Genomic DNA, 14,180 nt, shown 5'->3' with positions numbered 1-14,180 from the left:
GGTGATGCATGTCAGTGACATTCACTGCGTTTATTTTGAAGCTCACTTATAATCAGGTTATATTTACTGTCCAGCTCACCTTCTGTTTCTCCTTCACCTCAGCTACAATCTGCGTCTGTCCAATCTGAGCGCTGAAATGACAGACAGCAGCATCTCCAGGCAGAGGGAAGACAAAAACAGCCTCTAATGGTTTGTCCTCCTTGTTCTCGTAGTTCAGAGTGGAGACCACTGTAGCCACATGGTCCCTCACCTCCAGCTCCACCTCAATGCTCTTCAGAGGAACTGACAGACAAACAGAATTGTGATACAAACACAGCCCATATATTCTAGTGAAAAATGTTACATTTTAGCCACATGAAACTGTTATAAGAAATAAGCATACATGAAGATTTTAATAATGAAGTGAGGTTCTGGTGAATACAGTCTCTTTATTTTCTATCAGTACCTGGTTCTTTCTCGAATGTTAGCAGACCACAACAGTTCATCATCGCACCTGTGAAACAAAAACATTTAAGGAAATGGTGATGCAAACACTTTTATAGCTGCTGTACAATCTTGCCTGTGAAACTCATCAGATAATGTAATCACATCAATGAATGTGGTTATCTTTACTATTCATATAATAATATTATTACTATTATTACTACTATCCTCACAGGAAGAATGTCCTAGGTTTGAATCCACCATCTGGCCAGGGCCCTTGTGATTGAGTTTGCATTCTCTCCTGTCTGCGTGGGTTCTCAACAGCTTCGTCCCACAAGAAGACAACCAGTTAGTGGGGTTAGGTTAGTCAGTGTCAGTGATTATCTGCAGCCCTGCGACAAACCTGCGAGGTGTCATAATCTGAATTGGATACGCGAGAGAGAAGAGATGGACGGATCGATGGATTAGTCTCGTTAGTAGTAATTCTGATTCAGTAAAAGGACTAGATGTTGTAGTCCCTGATAATGCTAGACTGCTAGATAGGTACTAGATTGGACATAGTGCTGGTGATGGTGGTGATAGTGATGATCACTATTATTCTTATGGATACGGCTGACAGTGCGACCAGTGTCACGCCCCTCCAACCATGACTTTCACTTTCTTGTGGTCGGAGTTTAAAAACAGCACAAATGTCTCATCACCACATGGATCTATTTCATTTTATAACAGAAACACAGCTCGTACAACTTCACGTGACAGCATCCAGATTGTTGTCATACATGTTAAAGTTGTCATGTCAGTGAGCTGTTGAGCTGCTTAAACAAACGCACACTGGGAACTTACCTCTAAGAACAGACTGTAAGAGCTGTGTCGCTTCACTGGAGTCCTGTCTTGTAAATACGTGGAGAATATTCTGCAAACATGAAGCGCTTCGGCCCACACAGCGACTTTCCCGAAACAGGAAGACTTGCGGGTGTGCTCGATTCGTTAATAAGACAGCACCGAGTGGGTGGAGCTTTACGCTGCCTCTGATGTCTCTCTTTTTTATATATATGTATCTGAAACGCTGGAAACTCTCGCACTTGTAAAATTATACTGTATTTGTATTTTGCTGTTCTCAAACAAACAAAAAAACGCTGCATCTACCAGAATGGAACAAGCAACACAGTTTTCATTCAAGTCACATCCAGTCTAATCACAGTCATTTCCTTTTGGTGATGAGTGTATGATGATGGGTAGATGTATTATCTATTATGTTAAAGCTGAAGCTTTGGACTGTATCGCTTTCATCTGACACCAAATCTATCCCCATCAATACATATTTTTTCCTTCATAGTGCACCCGTCTTGGATCTGATAGAACAGGCAATATCAAGATATGAGGCTGTGTTTTTTTCTTTCTATTTTATGCTATGGTTTAATTTTGTTGATGGCATAGGTTCCTGTGGGTTAACTTTTCAGTTATATCTGTCCATATGAGGTATGAGTGCTTCAGATTATCGACTCGTGCAGAAAAATGATCAAATTGAGCTATTCTTGGAAAGTGGATGGTTTATAGTGTGTTCAAGAGCGAGTCAACACAGCACTATTCCCTAAATGTTTTCTCTTAAAGACAAAAATGCAGTGAACCAAGTCTTGCTGTTTGAAAGTGTTAGAAAGCAGCTGAGACAGTAAATATAGTTCCATTTTTAGATTGTGTTTTACATATTCTTTAGAAAATGAAGGATCGTGTGCTGTTGTGGGACCTTTAAAGAACGATCAGCAAACATTAGCAGAATACAAGCATTTTATTGCCAAAACTGCCTAGAAGCTGGAATGAACCTGTTATATTAAGTGTTTGGTTCCTTTCACTGTCTCATGAGCCTCCTGAACTGAAGAAAGTGGAATGACTCCTGAAATTGGCTTTGGTTTGTGAAACAAGTCAAAAGTCACAAAGTATGAACATCATCACCATCTAGTGGCAGAGAAAAAGAATGGGCACGCACACACACAGTAGCTGTCCAATCTTTACTGTGTATTATGAGTATTCTACGGTGGCCCTGAGAGGCCAAACGGACTGCAACTTCAGAAAACACTTGCAAAAAGAAAAACGCTGCAAAAGCACAGAGGTTTATTCGGAGGTTTATTCCCCATTTCTCAACCTTGGCAGCCCCTCTTACAGATCTCACGAGAAAACACTTCTAAAGTGATGTGGAATGATGACTGTGAACATGCCTTCCAATCTTTAAAAAGGCAGATTTCTGAAGCCCCTGTTTTGCAAAGCCCTGATTTTTCCAAACCATTTGTTGGTAAATGCCTCTAATGTTGGACTTGGAGCAGTACTGGCTCAGGGAGAAGCTGGTGAAGCTTTTCTTAAGTAAAAAGCTGTTTGACAGGGAGACAAAATATTCAACAGTAGAAAAAGGACTGGCAATCAAGTGGACAATTGATTCGTTGAAATATTATTTCCTTGGAAGAGAATTTATTCTTCAGACAGATCACAGACCCCTGGTGTGGATGCACTCCAAGCAACATCAAAATGCGAGCATACTGCGCTGGTGCCTAGCCCTCCAGCCATACCAGTTCTGATGTTTCCCTCACGACACCTCTCTGCGTAACATTCTACAAAAGCAGCTGTACATGCCCACTCCATTTTTGATGTGAGCCTGTTCCAATACAGACTACAAAACAGAGCGAGGCATCTAAGCTTGAAAGGAGAGTGGATGAGGTTGCAAAGCAAGTAGAAACTGAGCCAAAGGTCCAAGAATCCTCCTCCTGTCAGTGAGCTTAGTGCAGCGTTAAAACAGAGACAAGAAGAAAATGTTAAACTTCAAAATAAGAAAAATGAGTTGCCTAAGCTACTGAGAGCTCGCTCAGAACTAAAAATGTTAAAGAAAATAACAGTGATGGCAAAGATTACTTAATGGCAAGAAATGGCAGTGCCAGGAGACCTGTTAAGGTTCCCTCTATGCCAAAAGTGTGATTCTCCTTTAGATGTGGTGAAGAAGCCTATTACTGCTCGATGTCCAAATGAACCTAACCAGAAAAATGTTGAGTTATTATATTATATATAATTAAAATGTTAATTCATTTAAAACCAACTCATTCATTTTTAGGAAAAATTAATTATTATTTTTTTCCATGTTTACTGTGATGATGATGATGAATTTATTTCATCCGTCAACCTCACCCATCAGAGTTAGGGGGCGGGGCTAACAATGAAACGGTTAAAACGCTGCTTTAGTCCAGAGTCGATTCCTTTAGATGGCATCTCTCAGTACCAAGTAAAGAGATCGTACATGCATACTTGCTAGTTCTTATTTGGCACGTTCGCTCACGAGTCCAGACTTCTGTAGATGAGAGGACACAGCAGACAGGGAGACGGCAGCATCATCTGCCCTTCACTGTGTACTTAAACAACTACCACAGACCTTCCACGGCACAAGAAAGACTGAGTGGACCGACAGTAACAAGTATTAATAACAAAGTTGGCCATCAGATTTCTTGCAGTGATGTAATAAATGATTTTCCCTCTAAAAAAGCTGGAAAACAAAAATGTTAAGAGGAGGATGGAGTATTGAGGAAAAACAAAAGTCAAATGTTTGGATTCCAATCATTCATTTTCAAATGTAGTTCTTCCTGTTTTTACCAAAGAGTTTACACAGTTTTACAGTTTTCAGAACAAATTATTCTACTTAATTATTCGACTGATTTACAAATCATGTTCCCTTATTGCACCTACCTCTATGAATTTACAGTACTGAAGCATTTCTCTGATATTTTTTGTGTTTTATTTAGTAGTTAGAACTTAAAACATATGAACTAGGTACTGTTTTATTTAAGGGATTTTTTCTTTGTTGTTGCACATTGCTCTTACAGTTTATTTAAAACCAGAAATAATAAAGCAGTTGACGTGTTTCAGGCTGTGACTTTTAGTATATGTTAGTACTTCATCACTTTGAATAAGTGTAAGTCAACACCAGGCCACGCTTTCAGTCTTTCCATTAAACAAATGAACAACAATCCATTATTTTCACCATTAAACAGTAAAATATGCTTCTTGACTCCTTGATGCAGGTGCCCACCTACGACCTGGTTTATTAATACTAAGCTAAAGAGGAAAGCAACTCACTGTAGTTCTCACAGCTCAGGACAAGCAGACACCTGATGTTGAGTGACTGAATGGAACTAAAACAAGAATTCATAATTATGTTTGTCTGCCATGAACACGTGATGATAAAACTCTGCATATGCAGTCAGGAGACTGATGACCTGTGAAATGAGCTGTTAGAAATGTGCAGATATGTGTAAACATTGATCAGCATTTAACATCCAGGATGGAGCAAAACTTCTGACCTGCATGTATGAGAACCTTTAATCACATCATCTTTGTAGTGACATAGCTGATGACTCTTTAAACGTTTCCATGTAATTTATCCACAGTGAAAAATATTCACTTTGCTGGATCTGAAAATCACGTGTTCATTTCATTAGACACTAGCAATACTATTAAACTGGACCTTATCATTCTCATATAGCACTAAATGTGAAACTGAGTCATATCATAACAATCTATATATGTAATATGTGTTTGCCTGAATCTTCCAGCACAAACAGAAAGAGGAGCTGTTGTCTGAGTATCAATGCAAATACACACCAGAAATCGTTCAGTAAAGACAAATTTAATAAATGAAATCTGGTGAGAGGGCCTTTGATGTTTCTCTTTGGATCATCCTTCCATCCATTTCTTCAGCTTATCCAATTCAAGATTGGAGCCATCCCAGCTGTTATGGGGCCAGAGGCAGGAGTACAACCTGGACAGGTCAGTCTAACACAGAGAAACAGACAACTATTCACACTCACATTCAACCTAACTGCATCTCTCTGGACTGTGGGATGAAGCTGGAGTACCTGGAGGGAACCACAAAGGCGCCAGGACTGTCTTCTCTCAGGTGACGGCCGTTCACGCTGCTCTGAAGACCCTCAGTTGTCTTTGGATCATCCTGTTGTTTGTCTCCCAGTGTCGTTGCTGCTCCTCTCCTTTCAAAGACAAACACCAAATAACACCAAATGAGAGTGAATCACTTCAGAACAACAGGAACACTCCTGGTTATTGTGAGCAAACGTCATAACAAGATGAATATATTTACCATTTTACTGAGGGAACATCTTCTGTGTGGAGTTTCTTCTCATCTTGGCTCTTTTTCCTGACATTTAGAAACAAGAGGCAGAAAAGAAAGAATAAAAGTTAAAACCTCAACGATTTTTTAATGTTTGGGATATTTTAGAAACAACCGTAAACACTATTTACTACTTACCACTTTGTTCATTCTTGCTGACGTTCACTCTCCTCATCTTCTCTCTAAAGGACAAATGACAGTAAAGAGGGAATCGTTTTAGTAACTTTATCAACCAGGTGAGCAGAATTTTAGATATTTATCAATATTCTGATTAAAAGCAGAGTGAATACTTATCTTTTTACGAGAAAGGGTTCAATCCGTCCTGTCTTAGGTCTTAATGTCACCTTGTCTCCTCTCTGTTTTCTCTGAAAAACAAAAGACAAATGGGAAGAAAAAAATTAGTAAATGATTTCAGCAACTAGAGGAAGTGTTCACTGAGGAGGAGCTGTCATAATAATATAAAATCAATATGTACTTATCTTTTTTTTAATGAGAGTTTACAGAGCACGCTGGCTTCGCTCCTCTCTGAAAGTTACCTGGATAAAGGATAATAACAATTAATAGCATCATCAAAACAGACAAACCTGAAAGAATTGCTGATCAGAGTTGTGACAGAGTCGCAGGTTAGATGGATGTATACTTATCTTTCACAATGAGAGCGTTTGCATCTTCCTTTAGAGAGAAGATGAGGAGAGTGAACGTCAGCAAGACTGAACAAAGTGGTAAGTAGTAAATAGTGTTTACGGTTGTTTCTAAAATATCCCAAACATTAAAAAATCGTTGAGGTTTTAACTTTTATTCTTTCTTTTCTGCCTCTTGTTTCTAAATGTCAGGAAAAAGAGCCAAGATGAGAAGAAACTCCACACAGAAGATGTTCCCTCAGTAAAATGGTAAATATATTCATCTTGTTATGACGTTTGCTCACAATAACCAGGAGTGTTCCTGTTGTTCTGAAGTGATTCACTCTCATTTGGTGTTATTTGGTGAAAACAATAAAAAGACCTCTTCAGGTCTTTTTATTGTTTTCTCTCTGCAGAGGAAAGTGATGAGACTGATGAAGAAATACTAAATACAAAGACTGACAAAGGGAACTGAAAAAGTCAAACCAAAACCTATACTGGGGGAAAACTATAGGAAACAGAACTACTGAGGCAAGGAAACACGAGGGGACGGAGATTAACACTCTGACAAGGGACAAAGGGAGACTGACACAATATTTACACACAGGAGGCTGATTATGGGAACTAAGGACACATAGAAACACAGCTGAACCGAATAAGAAATGAACAACAAGTCGAAACAACAGTTCAACAAGTTTCTAAACAGAACAAATAACTTTCAGGATGTTTCAACAATGTGTAAAATGAGTTCTTATCTTTTTTTTGTGAGAGGGCCTTTGATGTTTCTCTTTGGATCATCCTTCCATCCATTTCTTCAGCTTATCCAATTCAAGATTGGAGCCATCCCAGCTGTTATGGGGCCAGAGGCAGGAGTACAACCTGGACAGGTCAGTCTAACACAGAAACAGACAACTATTCACACTCACATTCAACCTAACTGCATCTCTCTGGACTGTGGGATGAAGCTGGAGTACCTGGAGGGAACCACAAAGGTGCCAGGACTGTCTTCTCTCAGGTGACGGCCGTTCACGCTGCTCTGAAGACCCTCAGTTGTCTTTGGATCAAATAACACCAAATGAGAGTGAATCACTTCAGAAACACAGGAACACTCCTGGTTATTGTGAGCAAACGTCATAACAAGATGAATATATTTACCATTTTACTGAGGGAAAATCTTCTGTGTGGAGTTTCTTCGCAGCGTGACTCTTTTTCCTGACTTTTAGAAACAAGAGGCAGAAAAGAAAGAATAGAAGTTAAAACCTCGACGATTTTCAAATACTTTAGGACATTATTTTAGAAACAACCTTAAGCACTATTTACTACTTACCACTTTGTTCAGGCTTGCTGACGTTCGACATGCTTCACTGTATATTATAATCTCAAGCGCTTCCTTGCTGGAGTCGGGCTCCGGATGCTGATCTCTTCCTCCGGAGCCTTCCTCTTAGCACGCTTTGCCGACATATTTAGAAAACGGCAGAGCACCGAAGTGAGAACTCTGCCGTCCGCGCTGTAGTCTGTTATTCTCCAGCGGTTCGTCATCTCAGTGTCCTCTGTTCGGTAAACAGTGGAGATGACTCTGGTGACGAGGAGGCCGTCGACAGTCAAGGTGCCGACACAGTTCCTCCGATCTGCCTTCAGCACAGCAAGATCCGCTTTCTCTGGAAGAACTGGAGTCAGGAAGCGTGGATGAGAGCTGGAGCCCGCAGGCGGCAGCATCATGCCAGCTGGTGAGTCCGTAGGAGGAGAAGGAGTGGTGTTCTCTCTCTGGCTCTGCCTCACATGGACAAATGGTGTCGTCACCTGGTCCCGGTGGAACAATCCTTTAAAAGGTATGTAAGGAAAGTCCTTGGACCCCGTCACCAGGTTATGGTAAAGAGTGAGGACCAGGTGGGACATGGAGTCCAGTTGGCTGCTGCTCAGTTCACGGTTCCTCAAGTTAATGACGACCATCTGAGGAGCAGTGATTGGACTCACCAGCTCAGCTACGAGAAAGCAAAGCATGCGTGTACGTTAATCATGTGATCACACAAATTAAAGCCTGAATTTAAATTGTCCAGACATGGCTTTACATCATCATAAGCTCTTCCACACACAAACAGTAAGAAGCTCCCAGCAGAACTCATTGTTTATGAAAGCCTTCACCTTTTTTGGTAAAAGTTTTCATGCGGTGTAAGGCTGCATGGACTTTCACTGAGGTTTTAATACGCATTCACATTAAGGAGCAATATCTTCATATTAGTTGAGCACCGATATTTTGAGAATAAAGCAGCTACATTTAGGTGAGAAACCTTCCACCACCTCATTGCAGGCACACACTGTTTCAATCTCAAACTCATCCAGCGACTCTGTGAACTTTTAAAACTCCATTCTCCAGCTTTATAAAATTCACAATCTATGAAACTTTCAGGTATAACTCAGCGCCAGCAGCCCAAACATGTCGACTCAAACCCTCTACATGCAAAAACGGCCGCGCGCTGACGTCAACGTCCTCCAACGCTTTACGTCGTTTCCAGGGCGCGTGCATTCAATTGGGTTTTTTTTCCAGCAATTTAAAAAAAAACATGGCGCCATCTTTATAGTGTACTGGCACATGTTAAAATTGATGTTACTCAAGTATGAAACATCTCATCCTAAACGTTAACACTCATGAAGTCCTACTTCCAAACAATAAAAGACAAAAATCTAAGTTGTATTTGTTTGCTAGCACTCTGACATATTAGCCTGCTGCACTCACCATAGCATTGATCTATCACCTCGTCAATGAAAAGGGAGAGCAGGTGCATCTCGCGACTGAAGTTTGTAGAAGTCATTTTGCAAATCCTTCTTGAAGATTTTCAAACGTTGGCTGTAGTTTGAAAAATCCGAGTTTTCACAGCACTAGTGGGAAAAAGCTCCTGTTTGCGCTCAAACGTGAAACCCGAATTCCAATTTTGCCTCCTGCTTTTATACCTGCACTCAAACACGTCATCATCACCATGACTCCCAGTGGCACCGAAAATCAATTTTATTTATTTAAAATAAAGTTCGTCTAATTATCATAGCTTTTTCAAAAATATGTATATTTCTCATTTTGTTTTACTGTTTTATTCATCCTTTATAAAAAATATGTTGCCAAACTTTGTCGTTTTAATTCTTTAAAAAAATCATTAATTCACCAGTTTACAAAAATGAAGATCGATATCTGAAATTTAAATTAATAAATAAATAATTACAATTGATAATGGATTTTTAGCATTAAAGAATAGTTTTTCAATGCGCTTTAAATGTTATCAGAGCCGATGTTGTGCCAAAAAGTGATCGCAGTCCAAAAAGTGATTTACGGTATTGAAACGTTTGTTTGTGTCATGACATTTGTAAACAGTTGATGTTTAAGGTGCAGTTCACGTGGAAGCCAGAGGAGGGTGGTGTTGTGCGCATAATACAAAGTGATGACGAAACCTAAAAGACGGTGTCATGTCTGCTCCCTGAAGCAATCTCATAACAGTTTCAATCTATTTCAAGCCAGTTAGCACATTTCTGTTATGAAGTTTAATAATTTTTTGGCAGTAAACTTTTAAATCCTTTTATTATGAATATCACATTTTCAGATTTTCAAGAGAGACCAGACCAATAGGGCAGCAGAAATCACAAAAATAAATAAATAAATAAGAGTTTTATAAAGATTAAAACAGTAAAAAAAAAAAGAGAGAGACTGGAATGATTATGATGTATAACACAGAATATGTACAATAACAGAGTCATAAACACACCTAGAAAACACGTGATACTTTTTATTTCATCTATAACCTCTGTGCAAATTTTGTTGACTGCAAAGTGTTTATGAATATGTTTTTAAAAGCTGGTTATCTGACTGTCAGTTAATAGCAATTAAAAAGAAATTTTTATTATTCCTAAATGGAAAAAGTCCATTATGAATTTTTGTTATGAATTTCATTTATCAATCCACCTCCTCACTGCTCTTTCCCGGTGCAGCAGCCAGAGCTGGATCAAGCAGCCAGATGGCTTCTGGAGGAAGACTAACTGCAACAAAGGGTCTCTGGGAGGCTGCTCAGGCACAGCAGCTGAAAAATCAAAGATGAAATAAAAACTGGACCTGATCATGGTGCTGCATGAGACAAAAAGTCTAGATGATAAACCAGTGTATGAACTGGTAACACTGCTTATGATGATCATGTTTAGGTGGAAACTAGCGAGCTAACTTACTGCAAAACTCTAACTCAGTTAAATTGAATAAACTCTGTTTTCATGGATGCCTGGATGTTAAACTTAATTGTTAAACCCGGTAAAACAGCAACGCTGATCATTTTATTAAAGATGAAAGAAGTTAGACCATTTTTAGCTCTCAGTGATCCCTCAGTGTTCGTTTGACTTTGGGACCTGAAATATGGCAGCTTTTCACTTACACATTTTAAACCACTCATTCATAGAAATAGTTTCCAGTCAAAGATCTGGACAGATCCACCAAGTTCACAGTAGTTTTACAATTTTCTGCAGCGCAGAAAAAAAAACCCCTGAAAACATCACACCTCTGAAGTAACACATTGTGATTCATGTACCGTGGGCCAGGGCTGTGGCATCTTATGTCTGGTTGTCAGTGTCCTTTGGAAAAGCAAGTGATTGTCCTAAAATCAGATGTCCCAGCAGATTGATCTAGTTTGCCAACAACATGAGAGGCTGCTCCTACCTGTCCTAGTGAGCTCGGCATAAATCAGTGACCTCTGACCCTGGAAAAGTGTTGTGATTAGTGGAGAGAGGACAGTGACAGACACTTCCTTTGGTAAATCCAATATGACTGAGATGTCGACCACAGTCAGCTGCAGAGCAAACTGCAGCGACTGCATCACCTGAAAAATAATGAAAAACCCTGAAAAAATATACATTTATGTTTTTGGAATTTATGTCATCTGTTCAAATACTAATATCATCTTGCCTTTTCATGATAATTGTTATGACTCATTGTCTTACTTTTGGTTGCATCCTGTCAGTCCCTGTGATGAACTGAGCGTGACCTCCTCCTTCCTTGGCCATCCCATTGATGAGAGCAGAGCTGGCCCCTTCCCCAATCCCAAAAGAGAAACACCTGCAATACAACAGCTGTTTTTAAGACACACAGGTTTGGTACGCAGCACATGTCATCATCTTTTTGTTGTTTTACCTGTGAGAACCTGAATTCTCAATCACTTCTTTGGTGTTCCCCACCTCTCCATCAGTAAAGACAAACAGCTAGAGAGGAGAGTTTTTTCATCTACACAAGCAAAAGCTCAACTCTTTGGCAGGTATACAAGTATGCTTTCAGTAATCTGTTTTAGCAAGTAAATCAAACATAACCTGGAGTTTTGCAGAAGCATCCAAAGGCAACATGGTGTTTTACAGTGATATCACTTTAAGTCACTGAGATCACATGAATACAACTCACGGGAAGATGTGTTCACAACGAGACCCCAAACTGTAAAATGTTTGAATAGCAGCCCATTGGTAAACTCTTCAACAGGAGCAGAGGACTGTCCTGAAGGGAAGAGGGAAAAGATGGTGAGGCCACTGTGTGAGAGGAACGATTTGAGGAAAGATTTGAGGAAATATTTTGTAACTCTAACACCACTTTATGAATACTCTGGCACTGCTGGTGCGAGTATTACTCATATTTTCAGATTGATTCACTACCAACACAAACTCTCCACATGAAGCCATTGAACACATCAGAGACATGAAAAGGACAGAAAAATGTCAAGTTTACAGTTTCCAATATATTCCAATACAATTAAATTCCAGGTTGAAGAACTGGGATCTTGAATTTTTATTTGCAAACTAATGACTTCACTTATTTTTCACTCACCCGGCTCAGCAGAGGCCTGTCCTGCCTCCACCACAGCAGTGGGCTGGTGGGCGTCTTTGTAATAAATCAGCAGTTCAACATCTCTGTCAAACTTGTGTCCTGCAGCCAGCTTGACCTGCACACCACAAACACATTCATATTTATTCCTCAGCAACAAGTAACAACCACACACAGCAGACACATCAGCACTCTACCTACCGTGGCCTGGGTTTGATCAGTGTTGAGGTACTGCAGAGGGTCCAGGGAGCAGTTGGACTCTACTTTATGGATTGGACGAGGAGAGGAGACAGAAGAAACATCACTGGACAACCAAAACTATTTTACAGCTATTTTAGTTTAAAACCATAAAAAGTGACAGAAAAGGAATATGTTTGTTTTTGTAAATATGCTCTTGACTTTTATGATCTATGGATGGTATAATGACAAATATCAGTATAATGAGGAAAACATCATTTTTGCCTCTCTCTTTTTTAAACAAACCTTTAAAGTGATATAAGATTTTATGTCAGCGCGAGTTAGTGAGTGTTAAGTAATTATAAACCTCTTTATGATCTAACTTTTTGGAAAAAATAAGGGAAACTCCACATAACATTTTCTTAATTAGTTAAAACCATTTACTGATATAAAGTCATGACGTTTGGCCAGCTTGAAGATGGAGAGAAAGACACTCTTTTTTTATTAATCCTTTATTTATCCAGGTAAAAAAAATCTCATTGAGATTAAAAATCTCATTTCCAAGAGAGACCTGGCATCATGGCAACAAAAGTCACATACCACATCATCTTCTCGTCCTCACAGGAGAAGTCAGATTCCAGTGAGGTTAAAAAGCTACAGAGAAACAGGTCAGTTCTTAAATCGACGTAATGATGAGTCAGAATGTCAGACATTTAAACTCTTCAGACTTTTAATCAGCTGTTGTGTGAGAGATAAACCCTCCAACCAGAGTTTACACATTGCTAAAACACATTGAATGTTAAGGTGTTGCCATGGTAAAATATCTATAGAGGTCAAAAGTTTGACATTTCAGCTTCACTTTTTATCCAGGCTGTGATTTGGTTTTATTTGAATACAAATTTTGGTAAATGGTTAATTAAGACTGATTATGATGAATTGAAAACTTGAAAAATGTAATTAAATAAAAACACTTATAGACATACATGGTTTGCTCTCCCCTTTAAAGTGCACTTTAGTCTTGTTCATTTTCAGCTGCAAACAAACAGAAATGTGAGTAATAAATATTTCATGATCTAATCTGTGCAGACAAAGAAGTTGCTGGTGTTGTGAGGCTGGTGACAGCCCAACATATGTTTGAGGCATTGGAGCAAACAATTTTAAAAAATGTGGATGCCTCTCTGCCCCAAACTATTGCAGCTCGTTGGAGGCTAATTCCTTCCCGAGCTCCAGCTCCTCCTGGAGCTCCAGCCCCTGCTCGAACTCCAGCTCCTCCTCCAGCTCCAGCTCCTCCTCAAACTCCAGCTCCAGAACAAAGGAAACCTCGAAGGGTTGTTAGACACCCTCCAGAGGTGGACTTTAAAGGGCTTATCATGGGGTACCTCCTGTCAATTGACGAAAAGTTAGGGGAGGAGCTTCAGCCAGTCTCTGATCCTTCAGAGACTCTCCGGCTGAGCCTCAGCTTGCTGAGTCAGGGCGACTGGTAAAATGATTTTCTACTGTTATCATTAATTATTTTCAATTTAATGTGAGGATGTGAGTTTTAAAACTATTTGATGTTCCTACAGGAAGAAAAAGAAAGAGGGGTTGCGATACATCCGCACCCTGGTGCGGCATCACCAAGAGGAGTTGGAGTTAAACCTCCGTAGAGTTTGCTTGGGGGTGACACAAGAGGTATACCAGCTGTTTTTCTCTACATCTGTCTTTATGCCACCCTCTTCTGTCCATGTTTGCAAGCGTGCCCTGTCTCATGCATCTTTGTAACAAGTTTGATTTCTAACTGCTGAAATTTCCTCTGATTCTTTAGATTAAAAACAATCGCTCTTGTGTCCTGTGCGGCACTGGACACCGTAATATATTTTTGTGTACACCTCAGAGAGAGGATGGACAAAGAAGCTGAATGGACCTGTGAGAGTTTACTCCAGGTGTTTGCAAGGGCAAATGCCAATATGCTCATTCAGCAGCATGCCAAGGA

At 39.7% G+C, this 14,180-nt stretch overlaps 1 protein-coding gene and 1 long non-coding RNA gene across 7 annotated transcripts in view; both read right to left on the bottom strand.

Annotated features, from left to right (window-relative positions):
- LOC113035904 (von Willebrand factor A domain-containing protein 5A-like) overlaps positions 1–1,391 on the bottom strand; it is a 30,289-nt gene extending 28,898 nt beyond the window's left edge. For 4 of the 6 annotated variants that reach the window (XR_013901551.1, XR_013901552.1, XM_080289292.1 and 1 more), the window contains exons 1-4: positions 1,267–1,387; positions 657–843; positions 446–493; positions 80–282 (exon numbers count right to left, since the gene is read on the bottom strand). Coding sequence is in view for 4 of the 6 variants with exons in the window: in XM_080289292.1 (XP_080145418.1) it covers positions 80–282; positions 446–493; positions 657–687 (282 nt within the window). In the remaining 2 variants the exon portion in view is untranslated. Of the gene's footprint in view, positions 1–79; positions 283–445; positions 494–656; positions 844–1,266 lie in introns of all 6 variants that reach the window. The other 2 variants (XM_080289293.1, XM_080289295.1) reach the window with 2 other exon arrangements.
- Positions 1,392–11,605: 10,214 nt separating this feature from the next.
- LOC145420105 (uncharacterized) lies at positions 11,606–12,365 on the bottom strand. Its single transcript, XR_013901388.1, has 3 exons — positions 12,233–12,365; positions 12,035–12,149; positions 11,606–11,707 (listed from the first exon to the last, which is right to left on the bottom strand). It is a non-coding gene; the product is annotated as an uncharacterized LOC145420105 (long non-coding RNA).
- Between the last annotated feature and the right edge of the window lie 1,815 nt (positions 12,366–14,180).

The sequence above is a fragment of the Astatotilapia calliptera genome, chromosome 14, assembly GCF_964374335.1.
Source record: "Astatotilapia calliptera chromosome 14, fAstCal68.1, whole genome shotgun sequence".
Lineage (NCBI taxonomy): Eukaryota > Metazoa > Chordata > Actinopteri > Cichliformes > Cichlidae > Astatotilapia > Astatotilapia calliptera.
Note: the sequence above shows the minus strand (reverse complement) of the source record. Positions and strands in the feature narration are given on the sequence as shown.